At 42.7% G+C, this 26,529-nt stretch overlaps 2 protein-coding genes across 5 annotated transcripts in view; one reads left to right on the top strand and one right to left on the bottom strand.

Moving 5' to 3' along the window:
* ZDHHC13 (zDHHC palmitoyltransferase 13) overlaps nucleotides 1-1,487 on the top strand; it is a 34,909-nt gene extending 33,422 nt beyond the window's left edge. For both annotated transcript variants that reach the window (XM_077322055.1, XM_077322057.1), the window contains exon 17: nucleotides 976-1,487. In XM_077322055.1, the coding sequence (XP_077178170.1) occupies nucleotides 976-1,114 (139 nt within the window). In that variant the 3' untranslated portion in view covers nucleotides 1,115-1,487. The remainder of the gene's footprint in view (nucleotides 1-975) is intronic.
* A 1,054-nt stretch (nucleotides 1,488-2,541) lies between these two features.
* Nucleotides 2,542-26,324, bottom strand: CSRP3 (cysteine and glycine rich protein 3). 3 transcript variants are annotated; one of them, XM_077322060.1, is made up of 7 exons: nucleotides 26,210-26,324; nucleotides 14,187-14,337; nucleotides 10,326-10,494; nucleotides 7,429-7,564; nucleotides 6,973-7,066; nucleotides 6,017-6,103; nucleotides 2,542-3,030 (listed from the first exon to the last, which is right to left on the bottom strand). In XM_077322060.1, exons 2-6 carry the CDS (start codon nucleotides 14,296-14,298, stop codon nucleotides 6,060-6,062), a joined length of 555 nt encoding a protein of 184 aa, XP_077178175.1. In that variant the 5' UTR covers nucleotides 14,299-14,337; nucleotides 26,210-26,324; the 3' UTR covers nucleotides 2,542-3,030; nucleotides 6,017-6,059. The 3 variants fall into 3 exon arrangements, with proteins under 3 accessions (XP_077178175.1, XP_077178174.1, XP_077178173.1); XM_077322059.1 differs by lacking the exon at nucleotides 6,017-6,103 and adding an exon at nucleotides 15,970-16,120 and having other exon boundaries at nucleotides 26,210-26,304; XM_077322058.1 differs by lacking the exon at nucleotides 6,017-6,103.
* Nucleotides 26,325-26,529: the final 205 nt, after the last annotated feature.

Genomic DNA, 26,529 nt, shown 5'->3' with positions numbered 1-26,529 from the left:
GGCTGCTGCGTACACATATGCAGTCGGCATTGCCAAATATTGAGCTATCTTTATGCAGTTTTCAAAAGTGATCATTGGCAAAGGGATGGCTAAAGTGTGTATTCTTCCCTTAGGAGACATTATCTATGGGGAAAGTGTGGAGGTCTGTGATTTCACTCCAGTTAAACACCACCATGTGTTTGCTACAGCCTTGCTTTGGTTTTGGCAGAGATTCAAAGCAGCTGGTGGTTGTGGGAAATAGTACCTGATGGCAGTTTTTCATTCCACCTGAACTACCTTGTATTGATTTAAAATATTTATATGCTACTTTTCTATCAGAGCTTGGAGTACAACACAAACTCTGACCCAACTAATTTAAAGTCCTGAAATTACTCCTGTTCCCCTTCGTCTTATTTTGGAAGTTGTCAGGGCATAGTCCAAGTGAGCGTGGTGCGATGCACAAACTAAGTGATGACTAAATAACTTGCTGCCTTGTGCAGAAGCGGCTTTGGCATCCCCTTGGCTGTCTCTGCACAAAAGTAGCCACACTCATAAAAAACAAGGCTATGTACTGTTGTGTTAAAGTTGAATCACAGAAGGGCGCCTACAGAATGTCCAGCATGGCAGGTATTCTTTTTTAGTGGCTAAGTGAGTGCTAATTTTATGTTGGCTTCAGTGCCAATCCATGCATGTCCCCTTCCTCCCTCACCACACCATGTGCATCCTTCTTGAAGTTGGGCACTCAATGATCATCCCAGATAAAAGGAATGTACACAAGGTCATGCCGGATGCATCCATGTGGGTGTGTAGGTTCTTACAAACAGTACCTCCACATAGCCATAAGCCTTGGCATGCACTCTCCCAAGGGAAACATACAGTAAACCCCATTGCTGTCAACTAGCCCTATGTTTCGGAGAGTTTATGTTGCTGATAATTGCATTAAGACACTTACATTTTTTCTGTCTCAGTGGGTTTTTTCCCCCTTTTCCTTCCCAGTCATGGATGCCTGCAGAACCTAGCAGATTTCTTTCAGTGCAGATGCTTTGGGATTCTGAAGCCCAACATAGTCGACTGGACTAAGCAGCATACATTAACATTTAATTCAATGAAAGAAAAAAACATTCATCCGGTGTGAGGAAGACCTGTATCCAATACCTTTGGCTTCAGCCAGAAGCTTAAACAAATAGTTGAATTTGGCAGATTGTATTGTTTGTTCCAAAATAGCGTTTATTGCATTATTGCTGTATTTGCATAAGGGGGGGTGAAGTTTACATACATAAATTGCTGCAAATTGAGTAATGTGATGATGGCAGTGATTTGTGTATGACATTTTTGAATAATTTTATTTGGAAGGACAGCTGTGAAATGTCACTTTTCAAATTGTTAATGAGAAATGTTTTTTATAAAGGAGCTCAAAAATCCTATGCATTGTTGTTTACATATGTCCAACTATCAAAATTGCACTTCGTAGTTTAAAAAAATAAAGGATGTTTGGAAATTCCAATATATTTTAGTATGTGAAACCTGATTTGTAACTTGTAATTACTTATCTGTCTCTCTGATGTATAAATCTGTATATAAATGCTGTTCAGATTTTATTCATGTGCACATTTATTAGAATTAGGTTTTGAAAAACTAAATAACAGAGGCTAAGGCCCTGATGTGAGTAAAATGTTTCTCTCAATTCCGTACATGTATTTAGAAACAAGTGGAGGAAAATGGAATATGAGTTCTCAGAATGTACTCATCATTTGCAGAACTCATCTTGGGGCTATAAAAAATCCTCTGCCTTAAAACTCAAAAGACTGTGGCTCTGCAAGGCATACAGCTGTAATCTGATAGTCACATTTCACGGTGGGCTTGACACACAACAAGAGTTCCAGGGCACCCTGCTGCGTGTTTCATGCCAGAGGAGAATACTGCAAAGGTCACACTGAAGAATAGAAGATAAAAATTAGTAAACAGAAGGGGTGCAAAATGTGGTGCATGCTTGGGTGAGTGTAAAATAAGGTAAATATAGAATTCCTGGAGTTACATCTTGTGTACGATTGGATTTATTTAGCCTACTGTGTGGTATGTCCATTATTGAATATACTACGTAGCCTAAAAGCAACATCATGATTTGGACTGATATTGTTTTCACTTTTATTTCTACAAGTCTGGTCCTGCTAGAAATATTTTTTTCTTTTAGAGAAGATGATGGAATACAGCCATAGTTATATTACATTTGCTTTCTATTTAGTCACAACTCACTCTTTAAAAAAACAAAACAAAGAGTTCAGAGTCAGGATTGTGAACCAGATCTGAATCCACTGTTAGAAGAACATGAAAAATAAGTAATCAAAGACTATAATACTTTTCCCTACAACATTAATTAGTTTAAGAAAAAATCAACTGCAAATTTGGAAGTAGTAGGTATTCAACAGTACCCTTGTTAACACCTGCTTGGAAATAAGATGGGGAATGACAGGATCAGGGGGGACTTGTCTATAGTCTTCTAAGTGAACTTGCTTATAATTATAGCAAAAACATATTTTGTGATAATTGCAAACTATTTCGACATTATAGTTGAATGCCTTTATTTCATGACATACCAGCAATATATCTTGAATGTGCCATTTTGTTTTTAAAAAAATCTACAGATTAGAATTGAGTTCAGTTTAGATACACTGGCATAAAAAATAATAGCCTTCTTTGGAGTACAGAGAGCAGAACTATCATTCTGTTTTGTTTCAAAACATGTAACAATATTGAAATTATCTGTGAACATTTCAGACTTGAAGTCATTATGCAGTGTATTTTGTGTTCAGAACTGCAACGGTTTTAAACCAGCCACCAAGAAATAATTTTCTGCACTAAAATATACTACAGAAGCCGTGTAAGAAGCAGCTTGTCCATTTTTCTAATGAAATGAAAAAAGTGTTCTGAGTAGCCCTCTTAGTTTTGCATTACTGTTTAGGCTCCAATGGGAAACACCCTATTCCTGCTTCTCAACTTGAGTGAGGCCACCAAATCCAATTCCTTTAGGCCCAAAATTCTTTGCATAGCAAACTGCAAAAGAAATAAAAATGCATTATACTTTAGCTGCATCCATAAGACACTCCTCACTAAGCAAACCATAAACATTGACAGTGGTACTGTCCTTATAATTGCCTCTAGCTATATACCCCACCAAGGCATTTTAGGCTTATCACTGTAGACATTGCCTCAGAAAAGCCAAAAGTAGGTAGTCCCCAGACATACCACCAGAACTGCTACAATACACAAGAGAACATTTGGGTATAACTTGCAGGCATCCATTGAATAAGCAAGAGCCAGCTTGGTTGTAGTAGTTGGGAGTGCCGACTTCTAGTCTCACCTGTCTTAGGCCCTTACGCACGGCCGCCGAAACGGCGATTTTGGGTCACATGGAAAACGCGGAGGGGGAAGACGTGAAGCACACCGGTTATGCACGGGATGGGGCGTGACGGCGGCAAAACCCAGAGTAACTGATTATGCACACGGCGATCCCAGCGCCGCTTCTGATTGTGCCCCAGTCACCCAGAAGCTGCACTTTCTTCCGCGTTTCGCTAACGCGGCTTTTTTGGCGGCATGCATCGAAGCTGCGGCCGGTTGCAGCCGGCACTGTGCGTTATCAGTGATTTTAGTCGCCGCCATTCCACCCCGAATGTGCGTTATTCCCCCCGTGCATAATGGGTCATAGTGAGAATGTCTCCATTCTACCCTGTCCTATCTTCATTGTTTGCAATTTTATTGTGCTATGATCAGACTTGGTGCCCCATAGCAGGAATTATCACTGCCACACTGAAAAAGAGATATTTAGAGCAGTGGTCCCCAACCTTTTTGAGGCTGGGGACCAGCAGGGCAACGGCCCGCCCGCGCATGCCCCTCATGCGTGCCAGCGCATTGTGCATGCACGGCCAGCTGCGCATGCACACATGCGCCATGCACAGCCGAAATTGCGCATGTGCAGCACTTTCGCGCATGCGCAATTTCGGCCACGCATGGTGCATGTGCGCATGTGCAACCCGGCTGTTCATGCACAATGCGCGGGCGCGGCCCTGATTCCCTCTCCCCTCCTCTCGCAGTAAGAAGCTTCCCGGGCCGCAAGCTTGCGGCCTGGGAAGTTTTTTACTGCGGGGGGGGGCGGGGAGAGGGAGCAGCAGCCTGGCGCCAAGGCCTTCAGGCCGCGGGTCGCGGGTTGGGGACCACTGATTTAGAGCACACTTTTTCAACCAGGGTTTCCTGAAACCCAGGGGTTTCTTGACAGACATGAAAGGTTTCCTAAATGGGCGAGAGTTAAATAAAGTTTAATATATTTTTTTTAATTGTTAAATTTTCAGGTGATATGACCATTTAGGATATGTCTACCCATTCCCCCTTCCCAAAATAGAGGGTGGGAAAGGGAGGGCCTGGGGTGCGTGTGTACACAGCTATATTTCACAACTATATTCTGCACGATCGCACCACGTCAGGGTTTCTCAAAGCTCAAAGAATATTTCAGGGGTTTCTCATTGGTAAAAAAAAAAGGTGAGAAAGGCTGATTTAGAGTGAGGTACATAAATGCAATTTATGTGTATCTCACAGTTGTGAGATTCAGGTGTGTATAAGTGGACTAGAAAATCAAAAACCCACATTGTATGTGTTATATAAAACAGGACTGGTCTTGAAGCAGAAAGTTATGGGTTTTATAGCAGGGTTGTGAAGATCTTTTGTTCTCAGGATTTCAGGATAACAAGAAGAAGAGTTGTTTTTTATATCCTGCTTTTCACTACCTGAAGGAGTCTCAATGTGGCTTACAATTACCTTCTCTTCCTCTCCCCACAACAGACACCCTGTGAGGGAGATTAGGCTGAGAGTGTTCTGACAGGACTGTATGGTCAGAAAAGCCCAGGGTCCCCCAGCTTGGCTCCATGTGTAGGACTGGGGAATCAAACCCAGCTCGCCAGATAAGAAACCACCATTCTTAACCACTACATGACACTGGTTCCCATTGCTAAATCCCATAGTGCTCCCTTAAGAATTTGTGAGTTGGCCTCTGATTCTCTGCAAAGCCCTTCTGGAATTAGCACACTTGTGTGGGGGCCAATAGTAGCCTTAGCATAGGATTTCATGGACTCTTTCTTTGCTATTTATTACAGGGTATTAGTGTACTAGCCAAACAAGTTCTGACTAATCCTAACGTTCAACCAGCTATTAATTTTTTTAATGTTCATTTTTTAATGTTCATTTTATGTGCCAGATGAAGACTGAAAGCAACTACTGCTTTGCTCAGAGTTATTACATGACTATCCTTATCCATTGTTGTTCCTCTATATATTTCTGAAACAGCCTAGGGGGTGGAACGTGTCCGCCTGTCCAAGTTGGAATAGGGCCAATCAGGGTGCAGCCAGCTTTGTCCTGATTGGCCCTTCCCCTGCAGCTCCCGTCCTTCGTGCCTGGACTCTAGCCTCTTTGCTCTCAGATGCCTCACTGCCTGGAGCCAGCAGCAGGCAAGGGTCGTGGTGGAGGGCTTGCTAACAAGGGGCTCTTGGCCTGCTAGGCTGAGCCTGCTGACAAGGGTCTGCTAACTGCCTGCTAAGGAGCTCTGTCTTGGCCCAACTAACAACCAGACTAACGAGCTGCCCAGCCCCCACCCCCTGCCCCAGTTGATTTGGCTGCAAGCTGCAGCCCAAAGCCACCTTAAGCTGCCTGGCCAGGGGCCAGGGGAGGGGACCCTTTCCGGGTCCGTTTTTAGGAACAGTCTTTGAAGCTAGTAAAACATATTACTTAGAATGTTCATTCATTAGTGTTTCTTCTGTGTGTATTGATATAAGTAAAAAGGAGCCAAGCTCTCTTAAACTATGTCACTTGGAATGCTAACACAACTTATTCAAAGAAAGCAATTGATTTTTACCAAAGCATCGTTATTTTAAGCATACTATTAGAATTTAGGTTAATTGGTTGAAAGATACAATTAGCACTGCTATGGAACAAAAGCATGTTCGTCTTTACACAGGAGAATAAGTAGTGTTTATGAAACTATGAAAAGTGTTACCTTGCAGGTTGGTTCCAAAAATCTGTTTTCCAGTTGTGTTAAGTTAGCAATACTGATGGAGGCTGGTTGTTTTGAATCTAATGGTTTCTGGATAGAATATATAATGGCTTAACATTAAATGTTAAAAAATAGGATCCACACATCTCGCCCTCAGGATGTAATATCTTCTGTAGGCATTTGGTAGACCTAGGGTCCAACCATCATAATAGCCTGCTATTACATATAACGTTGTGGAATGACCTAAGCATATAACCTAGATATATGGTCATATCACAATATTTTTAAAGAATTAAAATATATTAAAAATTAACTCCTATTCAGTCAGTGAAACTCTTCTTGGACGGTTGCAAAACCCCAGGGTTTCATGAAACCGTGGTTGAGAAAGTCTGTACTAGATGCTATGGAGGAGGTACTAGCCATGCACATCACTGCCATGTTTGACAGCAACTTGAAGTTCCGTATTACATGGAGTTTAGCTCTCAGGGTTTTTCCTCAAGGGTCATTATTTCTAGTCAGTGAGCTGTGAAACACAAGGGAATTAGTTTCCGAAAGTGTACCACTTTGTTCTATAGAGAAGATTGATATAGTTTGTTTAAGGACTGATAGCTGCAGCATCTGCCCCTCACTGGCAGCTTTCATCTGGTCCAAATGGCATGTGGCAGGTATGGGAATATGCAGAGGACATCTGCAATTCATCAAAAAAGCAGTGCTGCGTGATTATGTGCTTAACCCTTTCCTCATACTATTTTCCCAAACTAAATTTCCCACTTGGTCATTGCTCTGATGAAAATTGGCGCCTTCCCACAAAAGTGAAGACAAGAATGACAGATCCCGCTCTTCTTGGAAAAGGATATATTTTCTGCACCTATTATAAGTCTTCAAGAGATATATTAAAGTACTACTATTTTAATAAACTTTCCTTGAATTATAATGTCAGAACACTGTGCCATACTTGCCTTTACAGTAAATTTCTCCATCTTTATCTGTGACATTTGTAGATTCTAGACTCTTTCCACAGAAAGCACATCGAAAGCATGTCTTGTGCCAAGGCTGGAAGATGAAAGCAAACTAATGTGTGCATTTTTAAAAATCACAGTACAGCTTTACATTTATATTTGTTCTGTTTAATCTAGTAGATTGAGGGGGGAAATCAACTAGGAAAATTACACAAATCCCATTGGATTTAACACTCTGCAAAATTGCTATAGGTCTCCATACAAGGAAGCCCATTTTTCCTATACTTGATCCATGCAAACCTGAACTGGTATACTATGGGCACATTTCATTAGCCAAGTTAAACATGTGAATTCAATTGGACAGAAATATGTTTTAATCTTGCCTTGGATTTGGCATTCCATTACACCCTTCAACTATATCCCAATAACATTTTGCATAATTAGCTAACTTCTTACCTTCCCTCCTCCCATTATCTTCTCTGCAGCATATACTGACTTGCCACAACGAGGGCATTTGTCTACATCTCCAAACTTTTTGGCAAACTTTGAAGGGTTGGTAGGTGTAGAAGGTCGAGCAGGCTTTGGTGACGATCTGGTGGCAAGAATATTTAATACATATATTATTTAATAAAATTTCAAAGTAAAAAGTAGTTACTGATTTCTGGAATGCTCTCAGATTGGCTGATGAATTGAACTATCTCTGACATGAATGGTATGGCAAGCATCATGTGCGTGTGTTATGACTGTCTCCAGAAGACCACTGGGTCTTATCTAGCCAATAATATAACAGGGCAAAATTTAGCATTAGTGAGAGCCAGTTTGGTGTAATGGTTAGGAGTGCGGACTTCTAATCTGGCATGCTGGGTTCAATTCTGCACTCCCCCACATGCAGCCAGCTGGGTGACCTTGGGGTCACCACGGCACTGATAAATCTGTTCTGACTGAGCAGTGATATCAGAGCTCTCTCAGCCTCGCCCACCTCACAGGGTGTCTGTTGTGGGGAGAGGAATGGGAAGGCGACTGTAAGCCACTTTGAGCCTCCTTTGGGTAGAGAAAAGCGGCATATAAGAACCAACTTTTCTTCAACTTCTTCTTCATGAGTAATAAATGGCCATGTGATACCCTGAAAATCTTGTTGATCTCCAAGGTGCTGCTGGACTCAAATCTAAATGATGGGAGTGATACTTTTGAAATAAGAGCAGACTGGAAGGAAAAAAAAACACCACTGGAAAAGGGATTTACCATTGGCCCACCTGGTCCTACCCCCAAGGCAGGGAGAAAGCCTGCCTAACCAGCCCTGTGCTGTGCTGGGTGCCTTCTTCATAGGCCAAGGCAATGTAAGACTGGACTAGGTTCCTTACTTTAAAGATCTCTGATTCTGCCTATACAATTTTAAGTAACAGTAAAAATAACACTATTATTGGAACTAACCAAATTTTGAAGTTGATATAAAAGCTTTTAAGTTGCAGAAGTACTTCTCAGTCTATCAGCAAAAAGATCATATATTTTGTTAGAATTGCAATAAGCAAGTAATTTGGTGAAGTCAACCTTGAAGGGTTGTTGTTAAGCTGCTAAGCTGTACCTGCATGCTCACTAGAGACACTGGGTGATTGCTGCTGGGATAGCAGTCAAATTTCCCAGCCATGTGCTTGGGATTTTCCACTTTACATGACTAGGGGATCTCTTTGTTTAAACTGGGTCACCACTACTTCCTCTTTCTTAAGGAAGAGAAGGATCTCCTGTAAGAAACTCTCTCCATATGCTGATATGTGGGCATGTAGTCCGGCTTGTAGCTCAGCCACAGAGGCTTTAAATGTGTTGCTTTTATAACTAACTTTTAAGCTTTTGTGCACTGCTTCAGTAAGGAGACTGAAGCAGAGGAATATGATACATATATCTGTATAATCTTTCCTGTAAATATTATTGCTTTTAAACCTCAAAGTACTGTGAGTCTGGATCTGTGCTTCATCCACAAAGGTACCAACAACTGCAAATGCTTTGTTACTCTTCAGCTCTGTTTTTCTGGAGGGATCTAGGACCAAATCAAGTCCAAAAGTCCCAACACCTTTATATTAAAGAATAAGTAAGCCAAAGTGGTCAGAGCCTCTTGTGGCGCAGAATGGTAAGGCAGCAGACATGTAGTCTGAAAACTGTGCCCATGAGGCTGGGAGTTCAATCCCAGCAGCCGGCTCAAGGTTGACTCAGCCTTCCATCCTTCCGAGGTCGGTAAAATGAGTACCCAGCTTGCTGGGGGGTAAACGGTCATGACTGGGGAAGGCACTGGCAAACCACCCCATATTGAGTCTGCCATGAAAACGCTAGAGGGCGTCACCCCAAGGGTCAGACATGACTCGGTGCTTGCACAGGGGATACCTTTACCTTTAAGCCAAAGTAAAAGCTATCTCTAGTTCCATGCTGATAACCATTAATTAGGTATTAGACTCAATACGGGGTGGTTTGCCAGTGCCTTCCCCAGTCATGACCGTTTACCCCCCAGCAAGCTGGGTACTCATTTTACCGACCTTGGAAGGATGGAAGGCTGAGTCAACCTTGAGCCGGCTGCTGGGATTGAACTCCCAGCCTCATGGGCAAAGCTTTCAGACGGCTGCCTTACCACTCTGCACCACAAGAGGCTCAACCATTAATTGGAACCTCCTTATATCCATGCCTCTAGACTGCAAAAAAAATCTTGTCCATCTTTTAAAGTACTACAGGGCACAAATCTAACTAAGAAGTTAATAATTTCTATTTGTGCGGGTACATTGGTGATATCACCACTGGAATGGTGGAGCTCCAATTATATGGCTTCTTGTATCATAATGGTAATATTTTATGTCGTTATATTAAAATGAACAGAGAAGAAACAGTACTTGCCGACTTTTATTATTTTCTGCATTTCATCCCAAAGATCTTTTTACTGCTCACAGGAAATTTTCCAAAATTAGGCTGTCTCCCCCTAGGGAGCACATTGCTTTGTGACTATTCCAGTGTTACTAAAATCTCAGTACAATGAAACTAGTTTAATCATTATACTGAGAACATCTTCCTTTGATTATACCACTCTTAATGAGTTACAATTGCTATGAATATCTGAGTCTGAGATTATATGTATAGCAAAAGCTCTTTCTCTAGCATAATTACCCACCGGAATAGGAAATGATTTTAAAGAAATACTCTGCAGAGACTGAGCATCATTAAAGTGCATGTTGGGGGGGGAGGGAATTAGATCTATTGAAGAAAAGACTACATAAGATTCTATTCTACGATTTTTCTGCAGGTTGTTATGGAAACAGAGTGAAATGTCTTAATGCCATGGAGAATATTATCAGGAGGCTACCAAGAATTTCACTCACTGCTGCAGATTCAGACCAAGATGCTCTCCAGTGTCAGTGCTGAGGCAGCCTGCACCTTGTCCATATCCAATTCCTTTGGGACCATATTTTCTCCCATAACAGGTTTTGCAATAGATTTCTGATTCGTGAGCTGCAACCGTTGTACTGTCCAGAGCTTTCCGGCATGCCACTAAAACAAAAGAAAAGGCATTTCTAAGCATTTTGTCAAGGTGTATTTATTAGAACATTGTTCTTCCACGCCAGGGATGAACATGAGGTGCCCTTCCTCCCACATTTTCATCCTCACAAAACCCTACTGAGATGGGAGAGTGGGCTTCTTGGGAGAGTGGGTATTTGAACCAAAGTCTTCTTAGGCTGCCTAACCACTATATCACAATTGTTTACTTGTAGGTTGCGATACTTTGAGAGGAAACAGCTGACTACAGGGGTTATATCCAAAGATTTATTTTAAAAGGAAAGATGTAGGACTCAGAGCTTCTTGGAAGCCATCTAAGAAGACCTGTGCTTGTATGTGGAGAAAGCATTTGATAAATCCATTTTATACATTCTTAGGAACTATCTCTTATTTTTATTGCAGTACATGGAAGACAGGAAAATAAATCCTGTAGCTGAAATATCACAGCTGGTAGAGCACAGAGAGGAGTGTACTTCGGGAGACCAAGATTCATTTCACTTCACTACAAGGTCAATACATTCAGCCACACTCCGCCTCCTTATACAACAATTTAACTGTCCTATAACACAGTGGTCCCCAACCTGCGGGCCGCGGCCCGGTGCTGGGCCACGAAGGCCATGGCGCCGGGCCGCGGCTACCTCTCCCCACCCCCACCCCCCGCAGTAAAAAACTTCCCAGGCCACAAGCTTGCGGCCCGGGAAGCTTCTTACTGCGGGAGGGCAGGGAGAGGGAATCAGGGCCGGGCCACGCATCGCGCATGGGCGGCCCGTGTGGGCGCGGCCCAATGCGCGGGCGTGGTCCGCGTGGGCGCGGCCCGATGCCCCGCCGGTCCCCAGCCTCAGAAAGGTTGGGGACCACTGATATAACAGAGTTGTTGTTGGGATTTATTAAGATCTATATGAAATACTTTGAAGGGTCACAAATGTTGCATTATATTAGTGAATCCTAAACTACATTAAGTGTAGCTTGGATCTTGCTAACGGATGTTTCTATAGCACAGTTCTGTCACAACTTTGGGAAGTAATTAGTAAGTAGGCTTCTTTAATACAGCACTGTGGCCAGATGAGATATTTGGCAATATACAATACGCAATAGAGAAATGCAAACATTTTCTAACAACAGAGTATTTGGAAGTGACTATTGTCAATTATATAAGTTTTACCCAGCTATGTATCTGAACAAAACAATTTGCAAACAGTCCCAAAATTTGAAGAAGTATAATTGGCTTTTGAAATGGGGATGGGGGACATAATTATTTCCCTAAAATTAACATTAATAAAGTAAGACGCTCCTATGACTTTGTGAGACAGAGTCTTCTTCCTTATTCTGCATTTACCAACAATAAGGAAATGATAATTATATTTATCTTAGATTAGATGTTAAGGGATGATGGGAACTCCCACCAGCAGATAGTGTTTCTATTTCTGGCACCTTTGGGACAGAGTATCTGTTGGACACAACAGATGGAGCAGAAGCCCTTGAAGTGCTATTGTTGAAATAGTTCTGAAATTTGTCAGTCTGCTGGCAGAGACAGCCCAGCCGTCACCAAGTACTTTGGGGTTTACAAATTGTGATCATGCCACATGTCTGCCACAAGTGTGTCTGAAGTAAAGCCAGCAGGGAAGTATTGTCGGGAAACGGCACATGTGAGGGAGCCTCTTTCAGGTTTGTCACAGAGTAGATAAAAATAGATGATTTGGAAAGGACAGGGTTTTTTTTAAACCCATTTTTCCATCTAACGTCAAGATAAAATGCTACATTTGTCAGTATTCAGCTACCCTCAGAACAGACTCACTCACTGAGGGGGAAAATAGAACAAGGCAGTTACTGCTTGACATGACAAAGTGTTGTTGCTCATCAGGTAAGACACGGGATTTTAAAGAGTGCTATACCCATTTAATAGCTAATGTCACAAAAATAAAGGTAAAGGTTTCTTTTTTAACTTTAAAAAGGAAATTTTATTAGAGCTGGCATCCAATAAATAGACGATACACTGACTTTTCCAACTGATATGAATGACGTTAAAGGTCCTGAATGTTCCTCTTTGTGCTGATAATTGACTTAAACTTTTAAATTTGGTAAGGAGGACTCTCATGTCATCTAATATTGCCAGGCTGACATTGTCAGGTGGCTTCTTTTGGTTTTGTTCCTTTGGGGAGTCCGTGGGGAAAAAAGAAGCATCATTAGGTAATTTCAGTACAGGACATCTTATAGTAGGCATCAATAACTAGAGCAGGGGTAGTCAAACTGCAGCCCTCCAGATGTCAGTGGACTACAATTCCCAGGAGCCCCTGCCAGCATTTGCTGGTAGGGGCTCCTGGGAATTGTAGTCCACGGACATCTGGAGGGCCGCAGTTTGACTACCCCTGAACTAGAGTCTCTTGGCTAAGCCTAGTATCCTGAGGGATGCTAATTTATGCAGGGGATTTTTCTCTTGTTTCCTCTAAGGACTTCAGAGTGACATATGTAATTTCTCCCTTTCCTCACAACAGCCCTGTGAAGCTGAGACATGGCAACTGGTCCAAGGTCACTTACTAGATCTGAGGATTTCTAGGGCTCATTCTGTACTTGTTGGATAATGCGCTTTCAATGCTACACCTTGCTGGCTCTCAGGGCAGAGAGAGAGAGAGAATTACCAGCAAGCCACTCAAAGTGTACATACCATAATCATCTCACACTTGAATTGGCCTTTAAAAAAACCAATTACAGATCAGGTTCGAGGCAGGGAGCCTTTCTTTCCTAAAGTTTAGTAACCTCTCCTATAACTGATGACCATTATTCCTTGTTCCATTACTGTTCTGAATTGACTTGTATCATATGAGTTCTGCATACTCCCAGAACAGTCTGTGCTAAATGTTATTATGCTGTATATTTTTTCTTTCCAGGGTTTTGCTATCACATTTCTTACAAACTGCCTGATTGTTACTCTCAGTGCTGTATAGTTTTTGGTTACCTGGATAGTCCAAGTAAGCCTGATCGCTTCAGATCTTGGAAGCTAAGCAGGGTCATCCCTGGCTAGGAAGGGTGATCTCCAAGGAAGACCAGCGTTGTCCCATGGGGGCAGGCAATGGGACACCACCTCCAAACATCTCTTGCCTGGTAGCCAGACAATCTTAGGTTCTCCTGGCCTAATACAACGCTATAAATAAATGTTCACTATGATAATTTATTAAGAACTGTGAATGAATGGAACTCACAAAAGAGATCTTTGCCACCTTACCTTTCCCATAAGAGATTCCTAATTTACCCAATTAGCACTCCTGAGTGTTTGGGGACCTTCATAATGTATAGAGTGCAGCAGGGGAATGCAGCTGGAGAGGAAATCAGAAGAAACCACACACACCTGATCAAGTTCTTGCACGAACAAAGCTAAATCTCATGTAAGATGGGTGGACGGTTCGCCCCTTTCAGGCACCTGCCCTGTTTCCCATGCCATTCCTGAGGGTCCTCCCGATTGGAGGAATGGCTTTAGAGAGTGCTCCAGTCAGATGGGAAAGCAGGAAAGATCCCTGTCATAATCTCTGATCTGTTTGTTATTTGTAGGATCCAAACCATATGTTGCTGGTTAACCGGTTTTGCCTTTTAAGGAGAATTATGAAATTCATAAGGTTATTGCCACATGAAGATATTGGCAAAAACTGAAGCTGTGGGGATTTGATAAAATAAAATGGTGCCGATCCACTTACTGCAATGGAAGCACGTCTTGTGAAAACTCTTGCCGTTGCATTGGATTTCCTCAGCATGATAGACTGTCTTATCACAGGCACCACATTTGGCTCCTCCTCCCCAGTTTGGCATCTTGCAAGCTCTTGGTGGTCTGAGGACAACACCTTTATTCTGCAAAACAAATAGGCCAGAATCTTTGCTATATTATGCGAGGATACAAATTAGTCCTAATAAAAATTTTTAGATGTGACATCTTACTGGCCAACCAGTCCCCAACGATGTAATAGTAGACATAATGGAGTAATCACTGCACTCCGACAGGAAAAAACTGCTTATAATGAAATGTAGCCTTCTGTGCAAACCAGTGATACAGCATTCCCTTCATCAGGACTGCAGAACCAAAGCATGAGAGGCAGGACAAGGGTCAATGTAGTTGAAGCCTGCAGTTGGGCTGGCTACAAATCCATTGTCATGGTATGGCTCATCTTTGGCATTAAAAAAAAAAAACAGAATGTTTCATTCTGGATTCATTTGATTGTATTTAACAGGTAGGGAAGTGGTTGGGTCTCTGCATTATGTCCTGAGATCACTGAAATTATGCTTTAACCATGGTTAACTTGGTTTCTGACTGCTACTATTATCATTTTTCCTCAAATGCACCTGCCGTTTCAAACATAGATTATTTTCAATTTTATATTTATATGCCACTTCCATATGGATTAAACTACTGATGAAATCCATGCTATGCGGCCCTGCTCAGTGACACAAGCAAAACAATATTCTTGCCCACAGGAAATCTGTCACTGAGATGACTACCTAATGAAAATGGACTAAAGAATTTTGCATAATCTGATACGTACATACATTGCTCAATAACAGGGTTGCCAGTTTGGGGTTGGGAAATACCTAGAAACTTTGGGGGTGAAGCCGGGAGTGGGTGGGGTTGGGGTGAGGAGGGTTCTCAGTGGAATATAATGCTATGGATTCCACCCTCCAAAGCAGCCATTTTCTCAAGAAGAACTGATCTCTTTAGTCTAGAGATGAGCTATAATTCCTGGGGATCCCCAAGTCCCAGCTGGGGACTGTCATCCCTACTCAATAATGATGGTGTAGCCTTTGAGGAATCACAACAAAACTGTCGATCTGCCTCCTTCAAAAAGTGCTGAGCTTCTAGAAATGAAATGGGTGGACTGACCCTATGGAAAACTGCTGAGGGCTGAAAGGAAGTAGAGCCAAATGGGCCTACAGTGGTGGCAGCACCTCAGGGTCCACTGCCCCCATTTCCTGCCAGTGGTCAAGGGACCTCGTATCCTTAGTTCAGGCTCTGCTTTTGGCTGCAGAGATGGAAATTGTGGGTTTGCTGAGCTTATGCCAATTGTCAGCAATGCTGCTGGCCTAGGGTTGCCAGCTCTATATTGGTAGATTCCTGGAGATTTGGGGGCCGTAGAGCCTTGAGAGCAGCCTTCTTCTCTAAGGGCACTGACCTCTGTGATCTGCAGAGCAGTTCCCATTTAAGGAGCGCTTCAGGCCACACTTGGAAATTGGCAACACTATGCAGGCCAGAGGAAGCTGCGGGGGAAGGGGTTGTTCACTTGGCTTGACTCTCCCCAAGCTGTTTTAACATCCCACTCTACTCCTGGTGTAAAATTTCTGCTTGTGGTCTTCAATAGCTTATCCACACAAACAAGTATTTGAAGTTACAGTCATCAGATGACTGTAATATGCCTGTGCAAACCAGGAATTAATATGTCACATTTGAACTTAAACTTTACAGCACAAAAGAAGAGGAAGAAAACTCCAGACCCAAGGAAGCCACTGGATTTGAGGAAATAATGCTGAATTTTAGTTGAAATCACTGGCAAGTTACTCAGTAGTTGTTGTGTCTTTGGCAAGATACTCAATATATGTTGCATTGCAGACCTTCCTGCATAAGGAAAGCTTTCAAACACAAGCTCTGTGAAAACAAACATACAGAGGCTGTAGCCAGTAGGGTAGATTCAGTGAGTAGCATTTATTGAGGGTACTATAATATAATGGAAATGAGCCACGTTCTTCCAACAACTGTTTGCTAACTGCAACACATGCACTCGGCAACTGGCAAAAGTCCATGAACAATTTGGGGTATATATTGGCTAGATGAGAGCCAAAACTTCCGGCATGCAGGAAAACTTTTCTCTGCCCTGTTAAAGGGCAGATATCCAATTCAATACATTACAGGTACAAAAACATGTTATCTTAGGCAATGTGTATTCCTAAACTCTGAATTGCCAAGAATATGAGAGGAGCATTTGTGAGGGAGGATTGCTTCACCCTTCCTGTCCTTGCTAAGGATAATCACTCTTGCATTTTCTTTATAAGGGAAATATATATTAGGAACCCCTAGGGTTGCCAGCTCTGGACTGGAAAATACCTGGAGACTTTTGGGGGTTGAGCCAGGAGTCGGCAGGATTTGGGGTGGGAATGGACCTCAGTAGAGCATAATGCTATGGAGTCCATTCTCCAAAACAGCCATTTTCTCCAGAGGAACTGATCTCTTTAGTCTGGAGATGAGATATAATTCCAGGGGATCCCCAGGAATCCCACATTTCCCTCTTGGAGAATTTACAAGAAGGAATTACAGAGTATAAACTACAGTTTCAGGTTGATCCAAATGGTTAACTATTTCCCCATATTCACCTGTTCTTTAATTCACATTAAACTTGTGTTTTTCTTTAAAAAACAACAACAACAAATTTCCCTAAAAACAAATCAGAGCTAGCTTTCTGTCAACAGCTGAGTATGCTGAATTATCTGAGGTTCCAATCCTGTTCAAGTTATGCCCAGGCTTTTCATTTTGTTCCTCTGTTCAGTTTTTTTTTTTGGGGGGGGGGGATGGCACTTAGTTGGCAAATAGAAGCTTATGGCAGAAGCAGATTATTATCATTGTTATTATTATTATTATTATTTCAATTTTTATACCACCCATAACTGGCTCACAGAACTCACATGTTCACTTGGGGAATTTCTATGCCACCTCTCCAGCCCTGCTCCAGAAGGCTTTCTTAAGAAGGCCCACTTTACTCACTGTGCTTTCTTGATGCCTCTGAGTCATACTTTCAAGAAAGATCAGAATGTCCACCTGTCATTAGCACATCACATTGTTATTTACTGAGATATTCTGACCTCTTAGCTCAGTTCTTCTTATCCATTTCAGCAGGCCAGTCATTTTCTTATTGTAGTTTTTTTTCTTCTCCAAAGATGAAGAAGAGTTAGGTTTTTAACCCTGCTTTTCTCTACTCGAAGGGGTCTCAAAGCAACTTACAATCGCCTTCCTTTCCTCTTCCCACAAGAGGCAGGTGAAGCAGAGAGAGCCCTGATATTGCTGCTGGTCAGAACAGCTTTATCAGTGCCATGGCGAGCCCAAGGTCACCCAGCTGGCTGCATGTGAGGGAGCGGGGAATCAAACCTGGCACACCAGATTAGAAGTCCACACTCCTAACCATTATACCAAGCTGGTTTACCACATAGAATGACAGACATGCCTTCCTTGTCAAGTTTTAGACTTCAAGGGACAATTTGAATGTATGAAACTGCATTGTGCTGAATCAGAGAGTGTTTTGTTTTTAAAATTATCTAGTTTGCTAGCTTTTTGCCATTCCTGAAAAAAAAAACAGATCCAGCCAGAGTTCCATATGCTTGATAATATCTAGGTTGGATTACAGACTTGTTTTCTATATGAGGATGATGCTGAAAACTGTCCAGAAATCACTAGTGTCAAATGCAGTAGTGAATCTCTGCCATGAGACACAAAGCACACCAATATTGTGTCAGCACATGGATGCCAGTTTTTTCTGAGTCCAAACCAAAGTGCTGGTAATGATATTTAAAGCCCTAAATGGTCTAGAATTTGGCCACCTAAAGAAGCACCTTTGCTTCTATGAACCTACCTGTGATCACCTGTTGGGGACCTGTTCTGTGTGTCTGCTCTGACTGAAATGAGGTAGAGGGATGTTTTCCTTATTATACTGGGAAGCATTATTTCATTTTTATCATTTCTGAAGAAGTGAATTCTGACTCACAAAAGCTCATGCTGCAGTGAAGGAACCACTGGTGTCATGTCTGGCGTAAAATTCAGTAAGGCTAGAGTATAACTTTTCCTAAATAAACTTACAAAACATAAAGCCCCAGCCCAGCATCCATCTTAGGACAGGCCTGCACTAACCCCATTTTACTCATCAAAAAAGTATCTGCTACCTGGCCACCGGGTAACAGCTAAAAGGAACATAAAAACTACTGGATTAATTTTATTTTGCTACAATAGGCTAACAGGACTATCCATCTGGAATTATAGATTCTGTAAAACAGGCCCATTTCATCCTTTACACCCACTGGCCCAAGAGGGCTGCATGTTCCCTTCCCTAATGATTTTTCAACATTTCTTTAAAACCTTCTTCTGATTCAGAAGGTGTTTAGGATTACATAGAAATCTTTTGCTATTGCTATTTTTGTTGTTCCTGTTTTCTGATGTTTATTTCCTTCTTTGCTCTGACGGTTGTTTGATTGTATTGATATTCAGTCTCAGTTATTTCTACCCTACACTTCTGAGGGAAACCCAGAAGTGATATCATGCCTCTCTAAGAATTACCAGAAACTCCACGGTAAAATGATACAGTTTTCAGTGATTCTGAGGACTAGTGGTCATTTTGCTTTACCCAGAAGTTAAATCATACTCTTGGCCCAATGGTAGTTTCCCCCTCCCAGGGCTGCTCTGAGTGGCAGCAGGAAATGAGAGACAGGGTTGAAGAAACCCCTTGCGCCCACCATAGGACTGGAAACCCTATACAGGAGCTCACATTCAGGTTAAAAATATGAGTCATTAGGCAGGAATCAGAAAATTAAAAGTAATTTAGCAAAAATAAGTAAAATGAGCAATCCTAAACTTTAAAAAAAGATTTAAAAAATAGGAATCTTAAACAGAACTAAACCCAATAGTGAGCAAAAAATAAATAAAAATAAACCACCACACAATCATCATAGAATCATAGAGTTGGAAGGGGCCATACAGGCCATCTAGTCCAACCCCCTGCTCAACGCAGGATCAGCCCTAAGCATCCTAAAGCATCCAAGAAAAGTGTGTATCCAACCTTTGCTTGAAGACTGCCAGTGAGGGGGAGCTCACCACCTCCTTAGGCAGCCTATTCCACTGCTGAACTACTCTGACTGTGAAAATTGTTTTCCTGATATCTAACCTATATCGTTGTACTTGTAGTTTAAACCCATTACTGCGTGTCCTCTCCTCTGCAGCCAACAGAAACAGCATCCTGCCCTCCTCCGTGACAACCTTTCAAATACTTAAAGAGGGCTATCATGTCCCCTCTCAACCTCCTTTTCTCCAGGCTGAACATTCCCAAGTCCCTCAACCTATCTTCATAGGGCTTGGTCCCTTGGCCCCAGATCATCTTCATTGCTCTCCTCTGTACCCTTTCAATTTTATCTACATCCTTCTTTAAGTGAGGCCTCCAGAACTGCACACAGTACTCTAGGTGCCGTATACAATGGGACTATGACATCTTGTGATTTTGATGTGATGCCCTTGTTGATACAGCCCAAAATGGCATTCGCCTTTTTTACCGCTGCATCATACTGCCTGCTCATGTTTAGTTTACAATCCACAAGTACCCCAAGGTTCACACACAGTGTTACCAAGAAGCGTATCCCCCATCTAGGCATGCTTTTCATTTTTCTGACCCAGATGCAGAATTTTACACTTATCTTTATTAAATTGCATCTTGTTCTCATTTGCCCCTTTTCCCATTGTGTTCAGAACTCGTTGAACTCTGTCTCTATCAGGCACAGTTTGGTCTAATGTATGGTCTTCATGGGTCTCCGGAAGGCTAAGGGTAAAGGATTAGGAAGGGAATTCTAAGCCTAGTGCTATCCCTGCAAAAAAAAAAAAAAAAACCCTCTCCCACAGGTCTGCAGTTTTATTTTATTGTTCCAAGGACATAAAGCAGGGTTGTAGCAGTCAATCTTAGACTGCAGGCAGGTTCATGTGGATGAAGATGGATCTTAATTTGATGTAATTTGATGTAGTTTGAGTATGATTTATTTTAGTTCTTTATCTTGTTAGTTGCCTTGGGTGCTAAAACAAATACAGGGCATAAGTATTAATTATAGGATTGATTATTCTGGCACAGTACTGTCAATTCTGAGTGTTGCTGATCTTAATTATAGTAGCACTGCCATATTTTCCCCATTATTTTCACCACCATTAGATGAAAGGCCAGTGGAATGTGTCAAAGCCTGAAGCCAGCCAGCTAGTCAGCCAGCCACTTCGGTGAACAGGTATCTGTGGTAAGGAGAAGACAGGCTCTTGGCCCTCTGTGATCCGCATGATAGCAGGAAGCAGCTCTGACACATCTCCATGCCAAGAACTACTTCTTGCACAACATCTTTTCTTGTTCCACCCATTCCATATAAATGTATGCATAATAGTTTGCCCAAAGCAATCTAATGCTATTTTTCATTGGATGCAGCTGCTGTGATAACTTCACAGACTTAAATTGTGCCGAAAATTTATCAGTAAGAAGAGCCATACTGGATCACAACCAAGGCCCATCTAGTCCAGTGTTCTGTTCACCCAATGGCCAGCCAGCTACCTCTCCAGTGCCATTTGGATTGGGGTGGTTCATGCTTTTATATCTGTCAGCCACATTTGATGTGGCCGACATTTGATGTGGCCGACAGATGAGCTGTTAATCTACTGCCTCACTGGGAATGGGATTAAGGGGACAGACTTACAGTGGTTGGTCTCCTTCCTTAAGAACTGGACACAGAGGGTTGCTGTGGGGAAGGAGTTATCTGACCCCTTCATGCTCCCAGATGGAGTACTGAAAGGGGTGATACTCTCCCTCACGCTTTTTAACATGTGCATGTGCCCTCTGACTCAGCTGGTCTGGGGTTTCGGGCTGGGGTATCACCAATATGTGGATGACACCCAGCTCTATCTCCTGATGGATGGCTGGCCAGACTCCCCCCCCCCCACTGGAAACTTTCACCAGTTGTTTGGAAGCAGGGTCTGGATAGCTCAGGCAGAGTTGTCTGAAACTCAACCCCTCCAAGACAGAGGTCCTGTGGCTGGGCAGAAGGGGAGGGGACTATGAAGTGTGTGCGCCCGCCAGCGCTCTGACACTCGCGCCTCGCCCCCCCCCATGGCACGGCACTGGTTGCATTGGGAGCAAACGGCCACCTGGCCACAGGGATCCATGCAACAGTCACCTCCAGGTTAGACTTGCTCTACATAGGCTTACTGTTGTCCTTGACCTAGAAATTACAGCTGGTACAAAATGCAGCTGCACTGGCTACCTGTCTGTTTCCGGATCAGGTTCAAGATTCTGGTTTTAACCTTCAAGGCTATACACGGTCTGGGTTCTGCCTATCTGAGGGATCACTTGTCTGCCTCTGCAGGGCACTCCACTCTGTGAGTATGAATCTCCTGGTCATCCTGGGCCCCTGGGTTGTCCGCCTGGAACGAGCTCCCAGAAAAGCTGAGGGGACTGACGGAGCTATCAACATTCTGCAGGATCTGTAAGACAGAGCTCTTCCACCAGGCTTTTGGTTGAGGCTGGGGGGAGATGCCTGGGTTGATTGATCGATCTGTGGGTCCCGCCCATGGGATGATGTTACTCACCACCAGATCCACCTCTATGCCCGCACCAAAGATCAGGTCGAGGGAATGTCCCACCTGATGGGCAGATCCAAAACAAATTGCGAGAACCCTAGCGTCGCCATGGTCAACACCAGATCCGGCCCAAGTCCTGAAGCTGACGCATCCACATGGACATTGAAGTTCCCCAAAACTATAACTTTAGGGTACTGCAACACCCAACAGCCACCGCCTCCAGCATCATCGATCCTGAGAGTGGAATGTGTCAGCCTGAGTTGGATTCAGTCAAGAACGTGGCAATCTGGGGGTGTACCAATCACCCACTGCACCCTCTGATTCCCTGCTGGCCCTGCTGGTGGTGATGCAGGACCAAGAACTCGGGGCACCAGATCTTTCAAGGTGTCTGTCCTGCCTTGCCACACCCAGAATTCGGTGATGCAAGCCAGGTCAGCCTCATGAAATAATCTCACAAGGTTGAGGTCTTGTTGTTAATTGACCTGGCATTGCATAGGATCAGGACTGGTTTTGCCCTAGCTCTCTCTCCTCCAGATCTGGGGATGGGAATAAGGTTTGAGGGGTGGTTCCTGTATCAACCAGGCCAATGTCCATAAGAATCCCATGGGTGTGGCCTCCACAGACCTGCATAATTTGCCGCCCCCTCTTATTGAACTTCTTCCCACCACTATGTCTCCCTTGGCCCAGAATTACCAGACTCCATGTCCCAGGAGTTATTCCGTCCCCTATGCCTTTGCCTCTATCCATCTGCAATCTTAATCACAGTGCCTCACTGGCGTCAACAGTGCAGAAGAAGAACGAATTAATATAGGGCACAGCAGTTAAGCAGCTCCTAACTACAATAAAACATCTAGCTGACTAAGTTACCCTTCCCACTCACGTACCCACCATACCCATGTCCTCCCTCCCCAACCCTCCCAACTAACCTACAGCTAACTAGAATAAAAGAAAAAATAACAGAAAAAAGGCCTATGCACTGGCTGGTAACCAGGATCTTCCTGTTCCTAGCAACTCTCCACAGAAGCCAGCCAGCAGCAAGCCCAGCCTGCCTAACTAACTAACAATAGGCCTGGACTGGGTGCAATTTACACCTGTGCCAATGGCCAGGAATTTGGGGATGGTCTTTGATGTCTCCCTGTCTACAGAGGCTCAGATCACAAAGGTAGCCCAAGTGGCATTCTTCCACCTGCGCCAAGCCAGGCTGCAACTGTCCTCAAAACATTTGGCTACAGTGATCCATGCAATGGTCACTTCCAGACTAGACTTTTGTAACTAGCTCTACATGGGCCTTCCCTTTTCCCTGACCCAGATATTGGTGCAAAATGCGGCTGTGAGGGTCCTCGCTAGGTCATCTTGGAACCCACGTGCAACCTATGCTGCATTGGTTGCTGGTTAGCTTCCAGATCAGGTTCAAGTTATTAGTTTTGGTCTGGGTCCTACCTATCTGAGGAACCACTTATCTTCTTACCACCACCACCCAGGGGACCTTTGCTCTGCGTGTATGAATCTGCTGGTTGTCCCAGGTCCCTGGGAGGTGTACCTTGACTTGGCCAGGGCTAGGGACTTTTTGGTCCTGGCCCTGGTCTGGTGGAATGAGTTCCCAGAAGACCTGAGGGCCCTGATAGAGCTCTCTGGGTTCCACAGGGCCTGCAAGATGGAACTTTTCTACCAGACATTTTGTTGAGGTCAGGATAGTAAGATTGGGTCCCTCCCCCTTGTAGCCCGTGGCCCCCCTAGACCAAACATCTCCTGTGGACAATGGCAACACAAGGGTTGAGGGTTTGCATGGGGGATGTAGACTGTAGAATGTTGTCGCCAATATTGCTATATTGTGGTTTTATCTGTTTTTATGCTTTTATGTAAACTGCCGCGAGCCAACTGGGCCCAGAGTGGTGGTCTATAGATACAAGTATAAATAAGAAACCTATAAATGGTTAGCACATTAATTATCAGTTCTTGGATATCTAACTGAAGAAAGCAGAAGAAATAAGTCTGCCTCAGGGGATATAGGATTTAATACCACAACATTCAGTAAGAATAAGTGGGAATTTTTGAGACAGATACAATTAACAATAGAACATGGGAAGGGGTGAGATTTCCAAACATTAAATAAAAGTCAACACTTTAGTTCGTGTTCCTATCAAGTAGTCTGAGTGTGTGATTTTATGGGATTCCCCAGTTTCCCCATAAATTTATCAGGAAATGTGATAACATTTCCAGCATTAATCAGGGCACTATGCAAAAAGGGCTTACCAAGTGACACATGCACACCGTGATAAGTAACCTTGTCTACATTCATCTTCTTTCAAGAGAAATAAGAATAACGAAAATGTTCATGTTCATGAAGTTTGTTCTACCACAGAGATGAAGTGAGAAGAAATGCTTCTCCTGCTGACTTCCATCTGTTATTGCGTCTATTTAAAAGACACACAGCCTCTGCCTGTTTAAAATATGGCAGCTTTAAACAGCAGTCAGGAATGCCTGTCATCAAATCCATCTGGAAATAAGCTGTGATCTTTTCTTTCCATTTCCAACACCTGCCAGAAATGGCCTGCTAGATAGGGTACATGGAATACCCACTCTAACAAATTTTAAAAGCTTTGTGAGGCTGCTTTGTTTTAATGAGCCCTTGGAAATTGAACCTGATTAACACCAAGGTCTCTCTCTCTCTCTCTCTCTCTCTCTCTCTCTCTTTTTTGCTTAGTCATTCTACTTGAAGCACTGCATTTATTTTTAGTAGGCTGGATTTTTTAAAAAAATTAAAGAGTGATGTTTTAGATTGGTTCTTATTAATATTTTATTGTGGTTGGTTTAGTTTATTATCCTTAATTGTGAGTTATTGTGGTATTTAATCAGTTTTGGAAGTCATTCTATAAATGCTAGAAGCAGCATATAAATGTTTAAATTGAATAAAGGTGTACCAGTGCATTTCAATGGACTCTGTGGCATTTACTTTGAGGTTTAGCATTTCAGCCTTCAGTACCCAGCATCATTGTAAACTAAAGAGTGGTGTGACTTCCAGTGGAGCCCAGACTCATTTACTTGGAATAGAAATGCTGGTGCTTTCTATTATACAAACAAATACTACCTTTGCTACTGATGATGCGGACCACCCCCCTACACAAATACACCTCCTCAATTATTGCATCTTAGTCTACCCATGAAGGCAGCAAGACCTTACAGTATGCTTAACCAGAGCAAATTAGCTCTCCTAGATTTTGTTCAGATAACTGCAATAATAGAACTTGTCTTTGTTCCTGTACACCTTAAGTGTAGATGGTAACCTTGAAGTCCTGTGATATCAAACTTTAACAACTATTCACTTAGGAATCCTGCAGTTGTAAAATATGAACATTCCATGCTTTTTTGTATATAAATTATACAAACAAAAGTTTTAAAAACCCGAATTTCATCCTTAAATTAGTTAGTCTATCCCCCATCAAGGTGTTTTTTGTTGTTATTTTTTGAACTACTCTTTCTTATGACACACATTGATTAAGTAGCACTTAAGGATAAATTTATAGCCAGCCTGAGAGCAGTACGTTTCATGTGGTAGTTGGCTTATGCACTATCCATAGAACTAAATCCTGATTCCATCCCAAGATTAACACAATCTGTAAGAGAACTGAAATCAGTCATAAATTATTGTTATTTCCTAACTAGTACTACTATTAGCAGAAGGATCTATGCTGCATAGCATTTTTAAAGGGGCCTTCTGAGTTTTCATCATCATCACTTGCCGAAGCATCACATTTGAGTCTAAATTACATTTGTTAAGAGGACCGCAGCTTAATGGAAAGGAAACAGTGAAAATTCTTAGTCCTAGTAATGCTCAACTCATAGTTAGTCTGAATCCAGACCAATTTTTCCATTCATTCAAAACACTTCTGTCTGTAGAACAGAACATGTTTGCCTCTTCCCTGCCAACTACAGTATACCAGTTTCCCTGACATGTGGCTCCTGGGGGACACGAGATTCCTAGGAACAACATGAAAGGCAAATTGGGGGGCCAAGGCAGGAAGAGGAATTGGCAGAAAATATCTGAAGAAGTGTGCATGCACAGGAAAGCTTATACCCAGCATTAAACTTTGTTGGCCTTAAAAGTGCTACTGGATTCAAACTTTATTCCCACCACTTCTGTTAGTGGAATATTTACTCCAGCTCTTACCACAATATATTAGCAACTACCACAGAAATGATCTCATTACACAGTCATGAATGTACAATATAGAATGTACAATTTAGAATACAGAACTATCTTCAGCTGCTTATTCACTCTTTTAGGAATATATTTCCCTCATCAACAAAATAACTCTGAAATGCTCTTCAATAAATAAATACAAAGGATCAGAGTTGCCCAATGCTTTTTCATCAATACATTACCAAAGTGAGTTGTATTTTCCTGCCTCCTCTTATCAAGTTGAAGAGTGTGAGCCTGATGGGTCCTGCAGTCTTTAAATACTCCAAGTGGTTATTGGCATTGGCTAGGAAAGGGCAAGTGACAGACAATATGTGTGTGACTACGTGAGCAACACTACTGCTATCAGGTGGCTTAAAATAACTTGTGACAAAGCCTTGGACTGAGCACCAGTTATGAGCAAGTTAGAGAACAATGTAAGCCCCTCAGATTACACCCAGACACCCTCCCCAAATGCAGTTGCCTAGGTAGAACTACATTAAATAAATCAATATTCTCATGAGTC

Source organism: Paroedura picta, chromosome 2 (genome assembly GCF_049243985.1).
Source record: "Paroedura picta isolate Pp20150507F chromosome 2, Ppicta_v3.0, whole genome shotgun sequence".
Lineage (NCBI taxonomy): Eukaryota > Metazoa > Chordata > Lepidosauria > Squamata > Gekkonidae > Paroedura > Paroedura picta.
Note: the sequence above shows the minus strand (reverse complement) of the source record. Positions and strands in the feature narration are given on the sequence as shown.

Bases quoted from the DNA above. Each gene is read 5' to 3' on its own strand.
- CSRP3 (XM_077322058.1), bottom strand. From the start codon at position 14,298: ATGCCAAACTGGGGAGGAGGAGCCAAATGTGGTGCCTGTGATAAGACA. The intron at 7,067-7,428 runs GTAAGAAGTTAG...TTCATCTTCCAG, and splicing joins AGATAATGGGAGGAGGGAAG to CCTTGGCACAAGACATGCTT. The intron at 3,031-6,972 runs GCAAGTATGGCA...TTTCTTTTGCAG, and splicing joins TGGAGAAATTTACTGTAAAG to TTTGCTATGCAAAGAATTTT.